Raw genomic sequence first — 22158 nt, 5'->3', positions numbered from 1 at the left:
AACGTGCCGGCGGCCGCCCCCACTGCGCGTCACGTGACCGCACCCCCCTGCCGCCGCGCTCCCGTGTCACGTGGGCGCGCCCGGCGGCTCCCGGAAGTGCGTCACGGGCTCGGGCCTGTCTCCGTTGTCGGCCCGCTCGGAACTTCGGCGCGGCACAAACAGACCGGAGCGGCGGGCGGGGCCGTGAGTGCGGGGCGGGCCGGGCCGGCCGGGCCGGGGCGGCGGAGGGGCCCGCGCGCTGCCAGCGGCGCCCGGGGCGGCGCGGCGTGGGGGCCGCGGCGGCGGCGGGCAGGGCCCGGGGGCGGTGTGAGGCCGGGATGCGGCCCGAGGGGGCCAGTGCGGCGGGGGGCGGCGGTGGCCTGGGGCGAGCCCGAGGCAGGAAGGCACGGGGGCAGCAGGAGCTGCGGCGGCGCGCGCCGGGAGCGAGGCGCGGGGGGACAGGCCGAGCGCGGCAGCCCCGGGCAGGAGCCGCCGCCGTGACCTCGTGCTCTGCCCGCCCGGGGCAGCACCGGGGCCGCGCCGGGGCCGTCCGTGTACGCGGGCCGGTCACCGTCCTGTTCTCTCTCCCCGTGTCTGGGGCCGGGCAGCGGCGCAGGGCAGGCCGCGCGCCTGCCGGCTGCTGTCTGCCCGCTCTCATCACTGCCCGTGCCCACGGCGGGGGTTGGAACCGGATGATCTTCAAGGTCCTCTTCCAACCCAAACCATTCTGTGGTTCTGTATTTGTATTCTGTATCCCCCAGACTGGGGGAGCTGGGCCTACTGGGCTCCCCACGCAGCACAGAACTTGCTGCTGTCACGGTGTGTTGGGGACATGGTGATTTCCACACGGGTTGGAAACATTTTGTGTGGCAGTGCTGGATGGAGGAGCTGCCCCAAGGGGCTCTGTGCTCGTCCTGGCTCCACCCGTGTGTCAGGCATGCCAAGGAACTGAAGTAAAAGATGAGTTTGAGCCTTGGGATTTCTATCCCTCGGGAACAAGGAACAGAAGGTGGCAAAAATGCATGAGGGATGTATTTCTGTTTTAGAACGTAGAGGAGCCAAAAGTAAATGGAAGGATGAGGCTGGGTGGATAGCCAACCTGTGCAGCTAGCCCTGTAAAGGCCTTTGGGCACTCAGGGGGAGTGCTGCAAGCAAGAATCAGGGAGCCTCTTCCTGCCAGGTGCTAAATGTGCCCCAGACATGAGGTGCAAATTGCATCTCATCGTACACCTTCTGCTGTCCTGCCCCAAGTGTTTACACCAACGCAGTCTGGTGCTGCCGTGAGGAGGGGTGGCCCTTCTCCCTGGCCTCTTGCTCCCTCTCCTCTGGCCAGTGAAAATGTTTGTGCAGTCCCAGCACAAGCTGGGTTGGGAAGCTGATCTGGGACAAGACTTGGGAGAGAGCAGTTTTGCTCTGGCTGGTCTCTGGATCCTGCAGTCACATCGGTGCTCACCCTGGTGCAAAGGCAGGGAGAGCAGAGGACAGGGAGGCACCTCCTTCTCCAGCAGCAGCATGGCCGGGCTCCTCTGGCCCGGAGGGTTGAGTAAGGGTTTGTAGGAGTGCCCAGCTCATCAGGTACTTCTCAGAGGTTCACTTGGCATCCGGCCAGGGCGGCCTTCTGCCATCCCTCCCCTGCAGTGACTCCTGGTGTGCCAACAGGAGTGGTGCCAAAACCTCCGTGCCCCTGCGCACCAAGGGCCGAACATCCTTCCTGAATATGTGTTTCCTGGTGGCAGAGAGGCAGAAAGTCTCCCATTCACCTGTTCTAATCCCTGAATAACCTTTGCCAAAACCCTAAGGTGCCTGCAGTGGCCCCAGGCTGCCATCAGTCTGGCAGCTGGAATTGGGCAGAGCTCCAGCCCCCTTGGTTCCCGCCTGCCATGAGGAATAACTGTCGGCAAAGGACCTGAGGGAGCAGAGCACTCAGTGAGGCATGAGAGCAGCAGGCTTCTCCTGGGGGAGTGACAAGCAGGCACGCAACCCTGTCTCTCCTGCTCACCCCTTCCTGGGTAGAGGCCTGTCCTTTCTCAGTGTCCAGGACCCTCCTCAGGGGTCACCCTGCCCTGCAGTTACCCTGTGCCACCCTTTTGGGTGTGCACGAAGGAGGCAATGGAGCCTCGCTTGGCCCTGCACAGAGCAGCCAGTGCTGCTTGTCTCCCACTCCTCCTGGGGTTTTCACCTGAGATGCAAAAGAAATACAGCAAAAAATGCTTTCACATGTTTGCCAAGCCCGGGTTACCTTCTTTAGCACCAGGAAGCATCTGTAGCCAACCTGTTTGGGTGTTGCTGGGGACTGGAGCTGAGTGGCAGCATGCAGCTGCCATCAGAGGCCCAGGCTGGCGAATCACAGCCACATTTCCTGCTATGGGGGCCCTTTCCCATTCCTTCTGCAGTCATAAGTGCTTCTGCATCCCGGGGAGACGCAGCATGTGTATAGCAGCTTGAGGGTGATGCTGCTGCCCCCCCACTCTTTCAGGCTCTTTGGGACCGATGCTGGGCCCTTCTCAGCATTCCAGTCTCCAGGTGATTTTGGGTGGCAGAAGTTTGTGCCTGGTGCTTGGGCTGCACTCAGCTTTTCACTTGTGGTTGTGGGGACAGGTTGGCCCAAAGTGAAGCAGTTTGGGTGCAGTGCCTGTTGTGGGACTGAGGGCAGGACAAGACTGCTTTTCTCTCTGGGATCCCTCATAGCTTGTGGCTACAACTCCACATTTGTGGCTACTTGTTGCCTCAAACATTTCTAGAACAGAAATGCCCTGGCAACATGGGGCCGCAGCACAGAGCTGGCAGTTTCCTCTCTCTGACCGAGCACCTCCCTCGGATGTGCCTCCTGCCTCCGCCTGTGCCCATGTGGAGTGTGGGGTCTGTGCTGGGTACACGGGTAAAGGGAGAACAGGGTGTTCCCGAGGGCACGGCTTGCCTTCCACTGAAGGAGGCAGGCTCAGTGGAGCTGCGCTAGACCGAGATGCCATGAGGCTCAGCTCCATGTCCTCAGACGGGAGCCGGGCTGTGGGAGGTGTGTGAATCAGCGCACCGGGGGCTGCGGCAGGCTGCCGGCACCCGGGGGTGGGCACGATCCGCACCACTGGGTCTGTCTCCCCACAGCAAACCACCTCAGGCTGATGAGCGCTGGCAGGGCATGCAGCCGGGGCAGAGAGGGAGGAAACCTTCCCAGCTCTCTGCTTTCACCGCCTCCACGGAGGAACCTCGAGTGAGACTGTTTTTGGTGGGTTGTTCCAGCTTTCCTGTGTCCAAGCTGTGAACACCTGAGGGTGAAACTGCTGAGCCAAACAGACCAGCCCTTGAGCCAGCAGCTCCCAAACACCTCAGGGGAGCTGGCTTTGCAGGGAGGGCATGTCTGACGGGGTAGGGGTGAGTGCCCTGCGTGCCCTGCCCAGCCTGACCTATCCCTGGGGCACGAGGAGTAGAGGTGTCCTGTTTCCAGGCCAGGCCCCGCTGACGCTGTCTGTAAACTGACTGGGAGATAAATATGCAAGGTGCAGTCATGCTGGTTAAGCTCCCAGCTGGTGGGCGAAGGGGGGAGGAGCCCTGCTTTTGCCAGGGAGCTTCACTGTCATCTGTCACGGGAGACTGTCCCAGGGCCTGCTCCTGCTGCTCCCCTTTCTTCCTTCTTAGGGCGTTACTGGCTCCTGTTCTGGCCCTGTTACACGGGGGCACTGTTTGACTGAAATAACTGTCGCTCCAAGCTGTGTTGCAGGCTGCCCTAGTTAACCCCAGAGGCTCAATTTTGCAAATCCAGGCCTCCTTGTGTCCTTGCCCTCAACTGTGCCACCGGGTGTTGTTAGCACCAGCAGCTCCTCTGGGCCAGAGTTGCTATAGTGGGGGCCATGAGCATGACAATTGCTTTCCAGGTTTTTAATGCGTGCCACATACAGAAGACCCCTGGTTGTGTGTTGGGAGCTCTGACAGGCCCATGCTTTTGGCTGTAAGCATTGTAGCAGCTGTGATGAGGTAGGTTTCCTCACTGAGCCCTGCGTGGGGCTTCCCATAAACACTGCAGTGAAAGTCATGTGAGGGCACTGGCCCTGGGGCAAAGAGCAGATCCTGATGCTGTTGGGCCTTCTCCACCTGCTCCTGCTGCCACGCTTGCTCTCTCCTCTCTTTAGGCCACTACTTCCTTGCCGGAGAGTTTGACCACAGAGAGTCGCCAAGATAGCTGGGCCAGGAAGAAAACGTCGCACCCCTGACCCAGACTCCATTACCGACCCCGGCGGGCCGTTTGTGTCCTCCAAACGGCTGAAAATGTCCAGCAGCACCAATGCCCCTGGCCAGAGGAGAGTGTCTCGGGGCTTGGATGATGCCACCAACAAGAAGAAGCAGAAGGATCGAGCCAACCAGGAAAGCAAGGAAGGTGAGAGCCCCTCAGCAGCACTGTGGTGAGCAGGCCCGTGGTGTCTCGGTCCTGCAGCCTGGGAGCCTCGCAGCCATCTGCTGCAGGATAAGCAGATTTGACTAATCACTTCCTGCAGCTTATGGCAACCCGTGTGATGTGAGATCCTCTTCAACAGAGTGTCCTCCCTGGACCTGTAGCCTCCTTCCTTTGGGCACTACTTAGCCTCAGTAATGTGAGGAAGGTTGGGCCTTGTTAGCTAAAGTCTGGAGTTGGCCTTGTTTCTAGGCTCTGCTTTTGATTGGGTGTGACCTGCCTTGATCCAGAGGGAATGGGACTGAAGCCTATGGGTGCTCTTGCATCTGGAGGCAGTGCTGCTTCTTTCCCATAGGTTTGCCGAGGCCAGATGTTGTGAGGCGGGGACTGAGTGTGCGGGGCCTGCGGGTGGGGCTAGTGCTTTAGCTTCTGAGTCAGGGCAGGGTGCGGCTCAGGTGAAATAGTTGCTGTAGAGTAATTCCTTCTGTAACTGCCATGTAGCCAATGAAAAAAATGATGCTTCAGGTGCAGGGAGTGGCTGTGTGCCTGTGGCCCTGGAAAGCTGCCTTATTTCTGTGCCTGCTCCGTTATGACTGTTGTAACCTCAAAATCACAGGGTGTTTTGTAGGCCAAGGTAAATGAGCGCCTGCTGAGGTCTGTGCTGGAGCAGCCAGGTGCAGTCCCTGATGGAAATCCCATGGTGCAGAGCGCAGCACAGCGCCGTCTCTGACGTGGGAGGTGTGCTGTACCTGGAACATGGCAGGGTTCCTTAGGGGCGGCCTTACTGCCTCTCTCCCCTCTGTGCGGGGGTGGTGAGGAGCTGGGGCAAGCTGTAGATCTCACAGGCACTGCTGCCACTCTGCTTCTCACACTACCAGCCCCACTGGCACCTTTGCACCAGTGGCTGTGGTGGTCAGCAGAGGTTTCCTACTGGTTTGTAACCAGTCATGGGAGGCAGTGACAGCTCTCTGAGCACTCTGGGGTGGAGACCACAGCTCCTGTTGCCGCTGTTTCTCTGCTCCGGGACAAGGTGCTATCACTTTGAGTCTCTTGCCTGGCAGAGCTCACTATCCTGTGGGGGTAGAGCAGGCCCTGAGACACTTCTAGGTATCAGAGGTTATCCTGTGGGGAGCAGGGATTAGATGTCAGGTTGTTTTGGTTCCCCAGTCTGATCTGGAAGAAGGTTTTGGCTGTGGATGTTGGCAGCTTGTGCAGGAATGGAAATGTTAAAGTGCAGCTGGGCCACGTGGTTCTCTGGTTACAGCAGAGTTGGTTTGAGCACAACCAAACACCAGGTTCTTTCTGTCAGATCAAGACAGGACCCGTCTGTACAGCTGGAGGCTGGGGCCTGGCGCACTGAGCTGGGCTCCGCATTGAGATGTACCTCAAAACAGCACTAACTGTGTGATGCAGTATTGTGTTGTTCTCACTGTGATGCTGCTTAAACTGGTGATGTGGCCCAGAGCAGCTGTCCTGGGGCTGCAGGCAGGCTCCTGGGGAGGGAGAAGTGTGCGGAGGCAGTGGAGGGAAATGAGCAGCACATGCAGAACAAAAGGCCTACACACAGATTCAAGGGAGAAGAAGGTGATGTGTACAATTTTGGGTGCCAGCATGCTGGCTCATGCTCTGAGGTGACAGAATGACAGACCTGCCTGCGCTCTGCTTCTCGCCCACCAGTGTCTCGCCCTGAGCTCGAGCAGGCTGAGACTGCCCAGGAGAAGGACTCAGAGGAGGGTAAGTCGAGGTGTGCTCCAGCTGTCAGTGCATGGCCATGGAGTGCCCTTGCCAAGGGATCTGAAGCGCTCACCTTGTCCTGGTCCAATGCTCCAGCATTGAGCAGAGCTAACCTGAGCACTCCTTTGCCTCAGCGTTTATCTTAACAGGGTATGGCCTTCCCAGGGGTGGAGAAAGGTGCACGTGGTTGGGAAGGGCTGCCTGCAAGAAAGAGGCCCTAGGCATGAGGCAGGCTGCTTCCAACTCAGGTGTCATGGTGCCACTGAGCACAGCCCTGGGACACCTTGCTACCGACACCTGTCCTGCTTGTTTCTGAGCAGGACATTGTGCTGGGCCAGGAAGATCCCAAGCCATGTCACCCTGTGGGCAGGGTTAGCTGGTTTCTGTCTCAGTCCCTCCTGCTTTGAAGCCAGAGTAGACCATTCTCGTGCCACAGAGGGTAGAACAAAACTCCATGAAATCAAGGTGATTGAAATCACCTTTTTGTCTTGATGACTTCAGGGCATCACAAGGCCAGACCAGGAGCCTGACAGGCACACAGTGGAAGTTCTGCCTGCAGCAGGGTGTCACTGCTGCACTGTTGTCTCCCCAGGTGCAGTGTGCTTGCCCGGCTGGCCGGCCTGCCCGTGTTTCAGTTGTGTTAGCCATGCTCACCTGGCAGGAGTACAGTGCTTTGATGGTTGCAGCTGGGCTGCTTGGTTTGCATATGCAAAGGGGAAGTGGCAATTTCTGATTGTGGTCAGAGTCCACTTTGAATCCCCCAGAGTAATTCTGTGGCTTCCTCGTTCCTTGAGAAAGCAGTAATTGCTTTGTCCTTGGCAGGAGCCACCCCTTCTTCCCAGCTGCCACTGCTGCATGTGGCAATGCTGGGAGCAGGGCTGCCTTTTTGATCTCTCCAGTTCCCACTGGGATTCACCTGCCCTGCCGCAACACGTGCTCTTGTTTGTGGCCTGTCTGACGAGGGCAGGTCCCATTTAATCGGCATGATCTGTGTTCCCTGTGCTGACCTCCTTAACCGAGCATGTGTTCAGGCCCACATTCCCCAGCCAAGGAGTGGGCACTTCAGGCTCATGCCCCAGCAAGTGGGTGACACTTCCCTCCCTCTTCCTAGAGCTGCTACTGGACTGGAAACAGAATGCCGATGAGATCATTGTCAAGCTGAACTTGGGCAGTGGAGCTCTGAAGGTGGAGGATGTAGATGCTGATTTCTCCGACACAGGCTGTGTGCTCAAACTACCAGGTATGGGAATGGAGCGACTGCTGCAGGCATTTCTCCATTGGGACTTGGCACAGCTCTGGGCCAAGCACGGGGTTGATCCAGGCAGGCATCAAACCTTTCCACCAGAGGCAATGCCCTGCTGTCAGCTGGCACAGCCTCAGCCAGCAGACAGGGCCCATAGGAGAGCATTCTAGAGCTGAGGAGGGCAGGAGCTGCCCTCGGTGCCAAGGGAACAAGTGCCCACTGCTGCGCCGGTGTGTCTTTGTCCCTTGCTTGCTGGGATGAATGAGTCATCCCCGAGGTATCCTTTGGAAAAGTGACTGTGCCCCTGAGGACAACGAGGCTCAGGGCCTTCCCTCTGGGAAGGAGGCCAGCCAGATGTACAAAGCAAATTCAGGGAAGCTGGCTGGAGCCCTAGAAGGCTCCTGGGGTATGGTGGCAGCTTGCCTGCAGCCTTCTTGGCTCTGAATGAGTGCTTCCTTCTTCCTGGGGGCAGGTGAAAGGGGGCTGTGGGTTAGGTGACAGCTGCCTGGAGCACTGCCTGAGGTACCCATTCCCCTCTGTTTACAGACGGGCGCCAGTGGAGCTGTCAGTTCTACGAGGAGATCGAGGGCTCCTGCAGCAAGCTCCAGTGCAAGAAGGGCAATTTTCTGCAGCTTGTGCTTCAGAAGAAGATCCCACTCCATACCTGGTCTTCGCTTCTGGTGAGGAGGGGAGGATGTGCCTTTTCAGGGAGCTTATGGAGCGCTGGGGAGCTCGGGTGAGCGCTGAGCTCCCTGCTCTTGAGCCACCCAGGGGGAATGTGGGGCACATCTTGCATCCACAGATTGCATGAGCCAGCTTCCTTTGTCCCAGGGAGGACTGTGTCTTTGTGCTCCTGTTTCTGCTTGCCACATAGTGTCCAGGTTTTGGAACAGTCCTGGTGCACTCTGGGAAGGGAGAGTGAGGGTGAGGGGCTGGCAGAGAGCCTGAAAGGTGCTGCTACTTAAATACCTTCCCACTGTGCTGCACGGCTTTTTACAGAAAAGAAGGAAAGATGGATCCAAAGAGCTGGCCAAAGGGGCCACGTGCTGGGAGAATGGGAAAGAGAAGGCTGCTTCTGCAGAGCTGATCTCTGAAGAGCCGAGAGCTGAAAGCACAGAGCCACCAAGATCCCGGCGGGAGCCCTCCAACCCCAAGCGTGCTCCGGGAAGAAGCGAGGCCCTGGGAGGAAAAAGCCCAGCCAGCCCAGGGACACAGAGTGGCCCCAGCGCCAAGCGGGCAGTATACCTCAAAGTAGCTCCAACGGAGGAGGAGCCGAATGCCAGAGTCACCGGGAGCACAGAGCCCAGCAAAGGGCACAGCGGGAGGGCCGGGAGCCGCCGCAACGGCAGAGCCAGCCAGGTCGATGCGCCCACGGCCCTGGCGGACATTGCACTGCCACTGGAAAAGGTACCTGAGGACCTGACAGAATGGGGCACCCCTGCTGCCTCTGCCCCTGTGCAGGGGATGCAGGACCTGTCCCTGCCATTGAGATGGGTTCCGGGGTTCTGAGGGCTGATGTGAGGAACTGGCTGTGGTGGAGGAGAGGGCAAAGTGAGGGCCCTGCAGTCACTGAGCTCTGGTGCTAATGGGACTGAGCTGGGTGTGGGATGTGGGGGGCGAGTGGGCAGTGTGGAGCTGTGCCTGCCTGGCTAGCAGGAGCCAAGGTGAGTGGGCCAGGGCAGCTCAGGGGTGATGGTGTCGTGTTTCACTGTGTCCTTCTGTATTGAAAGGCTGTGGTTTTGGCCAAGGAGACTGTTCCAGTGGAGATGCCACCTCTTGCGGCTACCACAGAGGTGTTCCCCCACCATGTTGCTACCTGTGTGGAGAAGAGAGTCCTGCAGCCAGGCAGCCCTGCTGAGGCCTTGCGGGGCCGGGACTGCACGCCTGTGCTGGGAGAGAGCTCTAAGGCTGTCCCAGTGGCCTCCCCTCCCCTGGGCAGAGATGGTGAGAAGAGGGATTGGTCCAAGGATGATGTGGCTCTGGAAGCAGCAGCTGATGGTGAGTGGCCAGAGCCCATGGGATGAGCCTGGTCAGGAAGGTACATCTGCTCAGGACCTCTCCTGGGTCAGCTTGCAGCACTGTCTCAGCATGCAAGGAAGGTAACATCTCTCTCCCTGACTTTCCTTGATTAGAGCCAGAGCCTTTTGTGAGCCTGTCCTTTGTCAAGAATGACTCATATGAGAAGGGCAATGATCTGGTGGTGGTGCACGTCTATGTGAAGGAGATCCACAAGGAGACATCCAAAGTGTTTTTCCGGGAACAAGACTTCACACTGGTGTTCCAGACAAGGTACAAGTTTGCCTCGGGATAATGCCAGGCTGCTGCAGATCTCCTGGTTGCAGCTGGCTACTTATTTGTTCACCTCTGCTCACTTCCATTTTCTCTGCAGTGACACAAACTTCCTTCGTCTCCATCCTGGCTGTGGGCCCCATACAGTGTTCCGGTGGCAGGTGAAGCTCAGGTATGGTTCCTGTCCTTCTAATCCACACCAGGGCAAGGGAGCTGAGAGTGCAGAGCTGGAACAGGAGCCAGTCCCAGATGGTGGCTCTGTGCAGGGAATGCTCGTTTCTGCACCTGGGCGTTTCCCTTACACCGTGTTGCACTAGTGCCCCAAGTCTGGATTGCCTTGGCTGTGTGCTGGCTCAAAGGCAAGGAGGGGAAGGAAATCCTAGTGTCTCCTTGCCTGCAGTTCCCTCCCAACATGTTCTAGAGCTCTTGGGGACAGAGCCATACTAGCCAGTGTGTGCTCTGGGCTGTGTGTGCAGCAGGAGGGGGCATGTGGAGCCAAGCAGAATGGGTCTGTCAGGAAAGGGGCCCTCTGTGTGCTCAGTGAGGCCAGGCTCAAGGGTTTCCACCCTGCTTTGCCATGGCTGCCTCGGGATCAGTGCTAGCAGTGTCCCTACTGCTTGGAGGCCATGGTTTTGCCTTGCAAAGGCTTTGGCATGTCTGAGGCTGCTGTGGGATCTGGGGCATCCCTGACTTGCTGCGTGTCTTGCAGGAATCTTATTGAGCCGGATCAGTGCACATACAACTTCACAGTGTCTCGCATCGATGTCTGCCTGAAGAAACGCCAGAGCCAGCGCTGGGGGGGGCTGGAGGCTCCAGCCACACGAGGTCTGCACCCTGCCTTGTCCTGCCTGCCACCCCAGTGGGGCGCAGGCTCTCCTCACCACTGGCAGCTGCCGGTTGGTGCTGGATCCTCTAGCATGGGGCTGTGGGGAAGGAGAGGGGCTGAGCGGGTGCAGGTAGGAGGGGTGTGGGGCAGGGCAAGCCCAGTGATAGGGGAAGGGCACTGCTGTTCTCCTTGCTCATGGGGTAGAGGGGTAGGAGAGAGCCTGTGTGTGAGCATGGACTGAGCAGCTCAGCTCCGCCGTGGGCAGTGCGCGGTGCTGCTAACCACAGGCCCACCCTTCCCCCTTTTTAAGGTGCAGTGGGTGGTGCAAAGGTTGCCATGCCTACAGGCCCTACCCCTCTGGATAAGAACCCTCCGGGCAGTAACCAACACCCCCTGTCCAGCAAGGAGGAGGCCCGAACCAGTGACAAAGAGAAGCCACGTGTGGAAGATGGGGGTCTGGATGGTGTGGCAGCCCGTACAGCCTCAGAGCACGTGGCAGTGAAGCAAGAGCCACACATCCCATCGGTGAGTGGGACCACACTGGATCTGACCCGGGTGGAGAAAAGAGGGATCCCGCCTCCACAGTGTCGCTCTGGAGACTGGCAAAGTATTCCTGGAGGAGGAGGTGGCACTCCTCAGTCATAGATGGCAGGATTAGGGGCAGCCGTTGGCCTGTCTATCCCAGTCCTGGTGGGAGATATTGTGATGGCTCCAGCCCTCTCTGAGGGGTTTCGTGGGCTTTTGGGTTCCTGTGGTGTTCCCGGAGAGACCCCCCTGAGCACATCACCTGACACCTGCCTCTGCTTGGCAGCCTAAACCAACGTGCATGGTGCCACCGATGACACACAGCCCGGTGAGTGCCGAGAGTGTGGAGGATGATGAGGATGAGGATGAGAAGAAGAAGGTCTGCCTGCCTGGCTTCACAGGGCTGGTGAACCTGGGCAACACCTGCTTCATGAACAGTGTCATCCAGTCCCTGTCCAACACCCGGGAGCTGCGTGACTACTTCCATGGTGAGCCCACGTCGGGAGCCCAGCAGGGCCTGGCCACTCAAATGCTGTGCCCTCACTCCTGCATCTCTTACAGATCGGTCCTTTGAGTCGGAAATCAACTACAACAACCCTCTGGGGACGGGGGGACGCCTGGCCATCGGCTTTGCCATGCTGCTTCGGGCGCTGTGGAAGGGCACACACCATGCCTTCCAGCCCTCCAAACTGAAGGTAGGGCTGCTGGCACTGGCACTCCGCAGCTGCTGTGAGTCCCCAGAACTCCTGTGTGGGCACCTGCCTGCCCTGCTAGTGCCACAGAGAGTTGGGTGGGTGTGGGTGGGTGCAACCAGGGTTTGTGCATGGGGCAGGCAGTGCTGCCGGGGGGCTGCTGGCCAGCCCTGACTGCTGTGCTCCCTGCAGGCAATTGTGGCCAGCAAGGCCAGCCAGTTCACTGGCTATGCCCAGCACGATGCTCAGGAGTTCATGGCCTTCCTGCTTGATGGCCTGCACGAGGACCTCAACCGCATCCAGAACAAGCCCTACACAGAGACTGTTGACTCGGATGGGAGACCCGATGAGGTGAGGTTGTCCCTCCCCAAAGTCACTGGGAGAGCAGCCTGGGTGGTTTATCGAGGTGCTGAGCCCTTTCTCCCCACAGGTGGTAGCTGAGGAGGCTTGGCAGCGACACAAGATGAGGAACGACTCGTTTATAGTAGACCTCTTCCAGGGCCAGTACAAATCCAAGCTGGTGTGCCCAGTATGTTCCAAGGTAGGGCAGCTTTGGATGTTCTGTCTCTGTCCATGCTGTGCCAGCAGCAGGCTCCTGACCCTCAGAGCACACAGGGCAAGGCTAGATCTCAGATCCACTGGATGTGCTGCCCTGCTGATCTCAGCCATGAGGACTTCCCACAACTGAGTGTGCTTTTGCATCTGCAGGTGTCTATCACCTTTGACCCCTTCCTGTACCTCCCCGTGCCTCTCCCACAGAAGCAAAAGGTGCTGACTGTCTACTACTTTGCAAAAGAGCCACACAAGAAGCCCATCAAGGTAAAGGACACCACCTACCCTGGGGATGGAGCCTGAGAAGGCTCCTGGAGGTGCCCCAGCCAGCTGGTCTTGTGCCAACAGGCTAAGCCTTGTGTTAAGTAAGGGCCCACATACCTTGGTGTGGTGTGACTGATGTGGCACTTTCTCGGTGGCAGTTCCTCGTGAGTATCAGCAAGGAGAACTCCAGTGCCATGGAGGTGCTCGAGTCAGTGGCCCACAGTGTGCGTGTGAAACCAGAGAACCTGCGCCTGGCAGAGGTGAGAGTGCTTAAGCTGGGGAGAGTGCTTAAACATAGGAGTGAGCCATGGGCTGCTTTTGTGGGTGTCCTGGCTCCCACAGCCCTGCAGGGAGTATGGCCACTGACAGTCACTTGCCCATATCCAACATGTCTGTGGGATGGATTTTGTCCATGGGTGGCAGTGTCATGGGCAGGGTGCTGCCAGGCAGATCCCTGCTCCAGAGGCCTGGTCAACTGCAGTAGGGCCTGGGATGTCCCTCTTTCCCTGGTGAGATGGTGAGCTGAGGACAGCATCCCTGAGCTGCTGCTGTTCCCGCAGCTTACTGTGGGGCTGAGGTCTGTGGCTGTCTGAGGAGGGGATATGTGGGGCAGCCCTCACACAGCCATGCTCCACTGCTTTCCTGGCAGGTGATCAAGAATCACTTCCACCGCATGTTCCTGCCGTCCAACTCCCTAGACATGGTCTTACCGACAGACCTGCTGCTCTGCTTCGAGGTGCTGTCCCCAGAGCTGGCCAAGGAGCGGGTGGTGGAGCTTCAGGTCCAGCAGGTGAGAGGGGATATTGGGACTTCTGGAAGGCATGCAGGGAGGCTGAGCCGCAAGTGGTACTGAGCCAGAAGGGCAGAGCTGCACACAAGGGTGACTAGCTGCAGCAAGAATGGATGCCCACTGAGGCTGCCTTGTCTTGCCCTGATGCCCTTCCCTGTCCAATGGGTTCTTTCTCCTGCAGCGTCCACAGGTGCCCAGCGGTCCCGTCGCCAAGTGTGCGGCCTGCCAGAAGAAGCAGCTGCCAGAGGATGAGAAACTCAGGCGCTGCACGAGGTGCTATCGAGTCGGTTACTGCAATGTGTGAGTTGGCTTGGTGCCTGGCAGGGGGGGAGGGTCTCCTGCTCTGAAAGGCTGAATGGGAGAGCGTGGCCTAATGGGAGAAGGTGGGATGGGTCTGGCCTTTGGGAGGGAGCCAGGTTGGCTTGCGGTGCTCCCCTTATCCCTAGCACACCCCTTTTGGCCCTCTGCTGCTCCTGCCCAGGTTGGTCATGGCTGCTGGGTTCAGCAGGGGCCATATGTGTTACAGGGCATGTCAGAAAACACACTGGCCAGACCACAAGGCTTCGTGCCGCCCCGAGAACATCGGTTTCCCCTTCCTCATCAGCGTGCCGGAGTCCCGCCTCACCTACGCCCGCCTGGCCCAGCTGCTGGAGGGCTATGCAAGGTGAGAGTCGAGGGTAGGAAGGTGCTTCTGCCCTGGAGCTGAGCTCAGCCCTGTGCCTGACCAGCTCTAACTCCCACCTCCTTGCCCAGGTACTCAGTCAGCGTGTTCCAGCCTCCATTCCAGCTAGGACGGATGTCACCAGAGCAGGGGCTGCAGCCTCTGCACTCGGACAAGCTGGAGCCCCTAGCCAAGAGCAGCTGTGCAGCAGCCACCTCTGCCTCTGAGCTGGGGGAGGGAGACAGGGCTTCCAGCCTCCTGCAGGAGCCCCCACTCTCACCAGCTGTGCCTGAGCTACACCCGGAGATGGGGGACACTGGCACTGTCCGGAGCAAGGTTCTGACAGCCAGGAGTTCCCTGCTGAGCTTGGATTCGGGCTTCTCTGAGCACATGGAGTCACAGGGTGACAGCTGTTGTGAGAAGGAGCCATCCTATGAGAGAGCCATCAAGCCAGAAGGTAAGAGGTGCTGCAGTGCTAACTGTGTCTGTGCCAGGAGCCCAGGCAATTCTCCCTCCTTGGGGTGACCTCCCACCACAGCATGTGTTCTCCTCTTGAGAGCTTGCTCTGGAGACTCCTGGGGACACAAATGAGGCCATGGGAGCTGTCTTTTGGCGGTGTTGCCTCACCTGAAATGCCTTCCTGCCCACGCTCTGCCTTGCCCTGGCAAGGTGCAGGGAGTAGAGCAGAGATCTGATGAGGAGAGAGGCTGGAGCACTGTGTTGCTGTGGGAGGGGTGGGAAGGCAGGGGCTGGCAGAAATTTCGAGTCCCGTGGGAGCAGGGCAGAGCTGGTGCGGGCTGTGAGCCCCCAGGGGCTGTGAGCGAAGCACTTCCCTCGCTCTGACTCAGCTGCATGGGACCAGCCTCTCGCGCTCGGCTGCCTGGCTGTCACGTTTCCAGACACTCATCTCAGGATGGCAGCAATGTGCAGTGAAGGGGCAAGGCAGGCAGAGGAGCACAGCTTGCCAGGGGCAGGCGCCTGCTAAAAATAGTCAAGGACACGGGGCACGTGGTTGTGTCCCTTCAAGGCCGTAGCATGTGAGGTGGGGGTGGGGGCACTGCAAATTCTTGGCCCCTACGCAGGGCAGACAGGCAGTGCCACCACAGATCTGTCCCTGCCTGTTCACAGCTGCCATCCCTGGGTACCAGCACACTTCAGACTCGCTGAGTGCCCGCGCCACACAGTTCTACATCAATAAGATCGATGCTGCCAACCGAGAATACAAGCTTGAAGATAAAGGTGAGCCCTGGAAACCACCACCTTCATCCCTTATAGCCTCTGGCAGGCTGGTGGATCTGCCTGGCCAGGGTGCCACAGCCTCCCTGGCACAAAGTGAACCCAGATGTGATGGCGGCCCAGATTGGACAGTGAAAACTGCATCTGAAACAGGGGAGGGAAGGGCTCTGCTGCACACAGCCTCTGCCTGGAATCTCTTCTTGGGCATGACATTCCTGCTTTCCTCAGCAAATAGGTCAATTCCTTCCAACCACCTGTGTCCGCAGGGGGTCTGTGATCTCTGGGTCACCTCTTGTCTGAGTGGGATGCCCACACCCAGTGCTGGTTGTTTGGGTGCTGTTGATGAGATGGGCTGTGCCAGCTTTGCACCCTGCTGGCCAAGGGGTTCTGCTGCCCTGGCATGGTGAACCTGGCTGGGAGACACCTACCTTTCTGGGATCACTGTGTGATCTCTGTATTGAGCTGGGATGGACAAGACTGCTCCAAGCCCCAGCAAGGGTGCCTGGTCCAGCCTGGTAGGGCCAAGTGTGTGAGGTCTGTGCCCCTTCACAGGTGACACACCCCTGGAGCTGACAGACAACTGCTCCCTCGCCCTGGTGTGGAAGAACAATGAGCGCCTGAAGGAGTTTGTGTTGGTGGAATCCAAGGAGTTGGAGTGTGTGGAGGACCCAGGCTCAGCCAGTGAAGCAGCCCGGGCTGGTCACTTCACCCTGGAGCAGTGCCTCAATCTCTTCACCAAGCCCGAAGTCCTGGCCCCAGAGGAAGCGTGGTGAGGAAGGCAGCAGGGTGGGTTCCAGCCCACAGGCCCAGGCAGCAATGGGGGTTTCCTAGGAGTTGCTCGGGCCTGCATACTGTTTCTTCTGGCAGCCAGGAGCGCTGGGCTGGCCTTCCCTGTGCGCTGGGGAGGGCAGCCATAAGCCAGCAGGGAGCAGTGCCAGTGCTCTGCAGGACTGTGCTGGCCTGCCCTTGATGGAGAAGGCTGAGCCCTCCTGCATCCCCTCTGCCAGCCCCACATGTGGGGACCCTGGGGCTGGGCTGTGCTGCGAGGCCTGAGGCTCTCCCCATGCCAGTAACGAGCACACTCTTCCTTCAGGTACTGCCCCAAGTGCAAGCAGCACCGCGAGGCCTCCAAGCAGCTGATGCTGTGGCGGCTGCCCAACGTCCTCATCATCCAGCTCAAGCGCTTCTCCTTCCGCAGCTTTATTTGGAGGGACAAGATCAATGACATGGTGGACTTCCCTGTCCGGTGAGGGCCTGGGGGATGACGTGGCCACTGCCTGTGCTGACCTGCAGCATGGCCTCTCCCTGCTTAACGCTGATTACCCCTGACTGTCCCTGTGTCTCTCCTCAGGAGCCTGGACCTGAGCAAGTTCTGCATCGGCCGGAAGGGTGAGCAGCAACTGCCTATGTATGACCTGTACGCTGTGATCAACCACTACGGAGGCATGATTGGGGGGCACTACACGGCGTACGCCCGCCTGCCCAACGACAAGAACAGCCAGCGCAGCGACGTAGGTGAGGATCTGCCGCCCTTTCCACTCCCCTGCTGCTGCAGGTGTGACCTGTCTGTTGGATTAACCCTTCTCTCCTCTCAGGCTGGCGGCTCTTTGACGACAGCACAGTCACCACCGTGGATGAGAGCCAGGTGGTGACCAGATACGCATATGTTCTCTTCTACCGCCGGAGGAACTCTCCCGTGGAGAGACCCCTGCCAGGGCACCCCTCAGACCATCACACTGAGCGCACCCCCTCTGCCGAAGCTGCTGCCAGCCAGGTGAGCACTCGTGTCCCTTTCAACACTGTTTGAGCCACAGAGCCTTGAAACGTGCCCAGGTGCCCATGTTCAGGGCGTGGCCCGTCTCTGTCCACACCCATGGAACCTTGGCACAGCTGCGGTGCAGTGCCTGTTTGGTACCAAAGAGCTTGCACCAGCCAGGCATTGGAGCCTGTCTTGCCTTATTGTCACTGTGAGCTTGGTACAGTCCCTGTCCTGAGAGATCACAAGAGAGCTGGTTCCCATCATCAGAGTGGGAGCGCTGCGGGGAGGGCATTGGAAGAGGCAGAAAGGGCCCAGCCTCGCCAGGGTCTGCACTGAAGGAGGGTTGTGAGCAGTGCAGTAGGTGCTGGCTGTGTCAGGGAGCAGTGAGAACCTGCCCTCTGCAGCCACTTTCAAGGCAGAGTGGGGGACACTTTCTGCTGGGGCCCAGCTTGGGGCCAAGCTAGGTGCAAAAAAGGCAAATACCAGTGCTGAGCCAGAGGCCTGGCAGCCTTCACACAGTGCTGGAGAGAAACCTGCTGGAGAAACTGTTGTTGGGTGGCCTGAGAGGGAGGGGAGGAGGAAGGGAGCTGGGCTGGGCCAGACGGCAGGGTGCTCTCAGCGTGCAGTGGCAGGGAATGGTTGGGCTGATCTTTGTGTGAATGTCAAAGAAAGGCCCAGGCTGGGGCACAGTAGAGTGCCCACCTGGGCAGTCCCCCTGCATCGTTGTGCTGCAGACTTTCCCTCTGTGCTCAGCACTCCTGTGGCCCCACAGGATCTGAGGACAATGCTCAGCTCATCTCTGGCATGACTGCACGTGTGTGCCCTGAGGGGCCCTTCTGGCCTGGCCTCCCTGTCTGTCTGGCTCGTGCAGCCCTTGACCCGGTGATGGTTAGGCATCTTGGCTCTGCCATCTGGGGATAGGAGCTGCCCGTCCCTGAGGCCAGGGGGGCTGTCTGGCATGTTGGTGTTCACCTGCCTGGGCTGTTCTTGTCCTGGGGGACTGCACGTGTCCTGGAGCAGCTCCACTCGCTGGGGGCAGCCTGAGCAACAGGAGAACTGTGCTGCTCCTCACACACCGTCAGTGGGAGCCTTCAGGGGCCCGGCTGGCAGTGAGGCTCACCATATGCCCCATGGCACTGGGGCTCATCGGGTCCCCTCATGGTAGTGGGCCCCTGGCAGCGCTGGATCCCCTGCAGCGATGGGATGCATTGGATCCCACCGGGGCTCAGCAGGTCCCAGAGCACCTTGGACCACCTGGACCCTCCCAGGCACGGGGTACCCTCCAAAGACCTCCACCCCGACTGGCTGCTCTGCATGATCACGATCACCAACATGTGACTGGCTGCCTGTGGATAATCCTCCTGGAAGCTGGGCTGCAGTTGGTTGTCATTCCCACCCACCAAAGCAGAGCTGTGACTGGCTGTGCTGTGACTGCACCTCCTGCTCCTGCTGCCTCAGCTGGCTCTGGATTGGCTGTCATCCGAAAGATCCTGTTGGGATCACAGAAGCTGGGCTGTGATTGGCTGCTGCCTGCTCCCTTGCCACCTGGACCCACCAATACCAGTGCATCTGCTCCACCGGGATCCAGCTGCCTGCTTCGTTCCCTGCAGTCCCATGAAGACCCTGCCTGGCAGCTGCCCATGCTCCCTCCTGCAGAGCCACCCACCAGAGCACCACACACCGGAGACCCTGAAGAGCCGCGGGGGCGGGCGTGACCGCGACGGTGCTGCATGGGGAGGCGGGCTGGCTGGGCACGGGGCTGGGCTTGCAGGCAGCCGCCTGCCCCGGGGGATGGAGAGGGGTGTTGCCCGTTGTGTTCTCCAAGTGCTGACGCAGGTTTCCACATCGCAGGCTTCTCTGATCTGGCAGGAACTGGAGGCTGAAGAACAAGAGCTGCAGCTTGAGGCACCCCAAAGGCCTTCAAGAAACTCCTGGAGGCCCCGTGGCCAGAAGCGAAGTCCGGGCACCCCCCAGCACCCTGATGAAGGCTGCATCAGATACTTTGTCCTGGCCACCACGGCCGCAATTGTGGCTCTCTTCCTGAATGTCTTCTACCCACTCATTTACCAGCCCCGCTGGAGATAGGCACAGGCGCATGGCCAGCTGCAGGAGCAGGGCTGCCAGGGCACGCGCCGTCCTAGGATGCTACACGACCAAGACATCGGGCAGCAGGACAGAAACCTCCGGGAAGGACTCGCCAAGGGAAGCATGGGGCCGTCGGCTCCTGCCTGTCTGCTCTGGCATCTCCTGTGCCAGCTGGCAGGGCTGTGTGGCCAGCCCGCTGCCTTGCCAAGGCGCAGCCCAGAACCAGGAGCTCCTCTGCCCTCCCTTACTGGGAGTGGGGCAGACCTCATGGCTACCTGCTGCACAGGAGGGGACATTGCTGCTGCAGCGCAGCTGGGACCTGGGACCCCCATGGGCACATCGACTATCTCTGCTTGGCTCCCAAGAAGGAACTGGAGACCTGCCGAGAGGCTGCAGCAAGGGCAGGATGCCCTGACATGGGTCCTGGCTGGCCACCCCTCTCAACCGTGCTGCTGCAGGAGTCTAGAGTTCCCTCTGGGCTGACGTGACCCGTGGCTCCTTGGCCAGCCCAGTCTGTCCTGCCAGCCTCCTGCTGAGCCTTCTGATGCCAGCTGCCTGTGCACCAGGAGTTGTGTGCACCGCACTCCTGTGCTGGGGCTGAATGGGCTTGTCACTGAGGGCTTGTGTGCTTCCCTGCTCAGCCCTGGACGGCTGATGGGGAGGGAGCCTGGCAATCTGGACTGGGGTGCCCATGGTGAGCACCTGCCTCTGAGCTGTTGGCTCCCACTAGTCCTTGGGGCTGTGGGCTCCCACTAGTCCTTGGGGCTGTGGGCTGTCAGCATTTGGGGACGTTGGTCTCTGCCAGGGGAGTGTGGTTCAGCCCCTCATTTGTGAGGGGACTGGCTGCCCATGCTACGGGAGAGGCGTGGGGTCGGGGAGCACAAGTAGGATCTCAGTGCATTAATAAAGCCAGGTTTTCCAAAGAGATGCAGCATCCCTGTCCTGTGTGTTGGAACTTTCACACAGAGGCAGGGACCCTGCACTGGGGTCACCTGAGGCCACTCTGTGGCCCAGCTGGCACCAGGACTGTTCCTTGTGCTCTGCCGGGTGCCTGGTGCACCCTGTGTGGCAGCGGGCTCAAGGGAAAGCTCTGCCTGCCAGTGCCATGAGGCACAAGCTGGGCTCTGGTCCCAGCTGTGGGGCGGTAGCCCTGTGGGACACGTGCAGGGCGTGGGGTGCCCAGCGGAGCCAGCAGCAGGCACTCCCCTGGGACTGGAGCACAGGCTGCAGCTTCAGCGGTGTCTGACATTGAGACGTGTTGCCCTTGGCTCAGCATGGCTCAGACAGCTCTGGCATATTTGGGTGTGCAAGGTGACTTCAGAGCCCTGTGACTTTCTTTTCCGTCTTTGCTACTGTCCTGCTGGCAGTGCCCTTGGCTGACTTGGGAAGGATGCTTGGCAGGGAAGGGGTTCACCTGCATTTTAGGTTGGGGCTTGAGCCGAACTCTCCCCACCTCTGTCCCACACCCCTCCTCCACATGTGCCGTGGTTTATTCCCCGCCCAAGCCAGTCCCAGCCAGGGAGCCCCGGCAGGGCTGTGCCGTGGTCATGAGGTGCCTGTCCTGGAACAGTCGCCTCATTGTCTGCAGCCCTGGGTCTCGGCGGCTTCCCTCGCTCGCCCACGGTGCTGGCCTCGTGGGGCTGAGTCAGTGCCCGGCGCCGGTGGGCTGACCTCTGCTCCAGCTGGCGCTGGCGCCGTGGGGTTGGGGCCCACAGGCTGCTGCCTGCACCTGCCTGCCCTCACCGGCGGTGGGTGGCCCCTGGCAAGGCCCGAAAAGGTGCTCTCAGCCCTGGAAATCCCTTCTGGTCCTGTGCTGTTCCTCGGGCCCCCAGCAGGTGCTGGCAGCCTGCCTGTGTCCCCTCGCTGCTGCCTGTGCTGAGCTGTGGGGCTCTCCTCCAACCGGCACTGGCTACAGCAGCCCCGGGGCAGGAGTGTGCTGTGGCCTGGCTCTCCTCGGGCGGGCAGGTTGGGGTTGCCTCCAGGGGCCCTGGGCATGCTCCTCCCCCCTGCCCTGCTGTGAGGGAGCTGCTGCTCTCCAAACCCTGGGGCTGCACATGCTGCATGGGGTCTCTACCCCAGGGGGCTGTGTCCCCCCAGGCACCCCTCCAGCCCCCCCAGAGTAGGGAGGGAGATGGGTGGGCAGGGTGCAAGTCTCCCTCTCATGCGCCTGGTTGTCTCCCTCTCATGCTCACCTTCTGCTTGCAGGGACTGCCCCCAGTGCCGTTCGGACCCGGCCTGGCCCCCGAAGGAGCCCCGCCGCTGGCTGCGGAAGGCCTCCCCGAGCGCTTCACCAGCCCCGCCGAGCGCCCGGCCCCGTCCTACAGCAGCATGGAAGAAGTCGACTAGGGGGTGTCATGGGGTGCCTGCCCTGGGGGTGCGGGCTGGGCCAGGCACTAGGGGGTGGGGGGACGGGGGGAGGTCAGGGTTTGTCCTGCGCTCATTAAACTCACTGAATTCCACTCGCCTCTGCTGCCTGCTGTCCCCTGGGACCTCTGGTCCCTGGCAAGGCCCCCTTCTCCCCCCCAGGGCACCATGGCCCCAGTGTGCTGCTGGTACTCCCAGCAGCCTGCTGCTCCAGGTGCCCTTGTGCTCTGTATCCCTTGGTGTGACTTGGTGGTCGCAGTCCCCTAATGTCCCTCAGGGACCAGTGTTTTTTGGTGCCCTCCACTGCCGGCTGCACTCTACAGCGGTGGAGGGACACAGTGTCCTCTGGTGCCTGCTGCCTCTCCTTATGCTCTGCCACTGACTGCACCCTGTTGTCTCGTGTCCCCGGTGCGATCTTGCCGCCTTAGTGCCTGGTGTCCCTGCTGTGCCCTGGTGCTGGTGTGGTGGGACTTGCAAGTCCTGGTGTGCACTGAAGTGCTCCGTCCCCTGTTCGTCCCCGCACAGTGTCTTGTTGCCTTCTGTCCCTCGTGCCCCCCTCCCTGGTGTCCTCTGGTGTGCCTTATTGCTTGCTGTCCTTAGCGCCCCGCTCCCTGGTGTTCCCCGCTCTCCCTAGTCCCCCTCTCCCCCGTTGCCACTCTGTCCGTCGCTGTCCCTAGTGCCCGGTGTCCACTCGGCTGTGCTCTGTCCCCCGGCGCCCCCCGCCTCGCCCCCGTGCCGGTGCCAGAGCGTCGGGACTGCAAGTCCCGTCAAGCCG

At 60.1% G+C, this 22158-nt stretch overlaps 1 protein-coding gene across 9 annotated transcripts; it reads left to right on the top strand.

The window, feature by feature from the left end:
* The first annotated feature begins 50 nt into the window (after nucleotides 1-50).
* USP19 (ubiquitin specific peptidase 19) lies at nucleotides 51-22132 on the top strand. Of its 9 annotated transcripts, XM_051788498.1 has the most exons (29): nucleotides 68-183; nucleotides 3082-3202; nucleotides 3849-3948; nucleotides 4104-4348; nucleotides 6041-6097; nucleotides 7209-7337; nucleotides 7887-8020; nucleotides 8340-8747; nucleotides 9071-9338; nucleotides 9473-9629; nucleotides 9730-9801; nucleotides 10339-10454; nucleotides 10766-10980; nucleotides 11267-11468; nucleotides 11542-11675; nucleotides 11865-12023; nucleotides 12103-12213; nucleotides 12381-12491; nucleotides 12647-12748; nucleotides 13138-13278; nucleotides 13460-13578; nucleotides 13805-13942; nucleotides 14032-14396; nucleotides 15068-15178; nucleotides 15728-15944; nucleotides 16269-16421; nucleotides 16527-16690; nucleotides 16771-16949; nucleotides 18786-21176. In XM_051788498.1, exons 4-29 carry the CDS (start codon nucleotides 4240-4242, stop codon nucleotides 19017-19019), a joined length of 4305 nt encoding a protein of 1434 aa, XP_051644458.1. In that variant the 5' UTR covers nucleotides 68-183; nucleotides 3082-3202; nucleotides 3849-3948; nucleotides 4104-4239; the 3' UTR covers nucleotides 19020-21176. The 9 variants fall into 9 exon arrangements, with proteins under 9 accessions (XP_051644456.1, XP_051644457.1, XP_051644458.1 ...); XM_051788497.1 differs by lacking the exon at nucleotides 3082-3202 and having other exon boundaries at nucleotides 66-183; XM_051788501.1 differs by having other exon boundaries at nucleotides 3082-3948; nucleotides 10802-10980.
* The last annotated feature ends 26 nt before the right edge of the window (nucleotides 22133-22158 follow it).

This window comes from Manacus candei, unplaced genomic scaffold (genome assembly GCF_025592945.1).
Source record: "Manacus candei isolate 608988 ecotype Guabito, Panama unplaced genomic scaffold, ASM2559294v1 h1tg000025l, whole genome shotgun sequence".
In the NCBI taxonomy this organism is placed as follows: domain Eukaryota; kingdom Metazoa; phylum Chordata; class Aves; order Passeriformes; family Pipridae; genus Manacus; species Manacus candei.
This window is presented reverse-complemented; position numbering and strand designations above follow the sequence as displayed.

Bases quoted from the DNA above. Each gene is read 5' to 3' on its own strand.
- USP19 (XM_051788496.1), top strand. From the start codon at position 4,240: ATGTCCAGCAGCACCAATGCCCCTGGCCAGAGGAGAGTGTCTCGGGGC. The intron at 4,349-6,040 runs GTGAGAGCCCCT...CTCGCCCACCAG, and splicing joins CAACCAGGAAAGCAAGGAAG to TGTCTCGCCCTGAGCTCGAG. The intron at 12,492-12,646 runs GTAAAGGACACC...TCTCGGTGGCAG, and splicing joins CACACAAGAAGCCCATCAAG to TTCCTCGTGAGTATCAGCAA.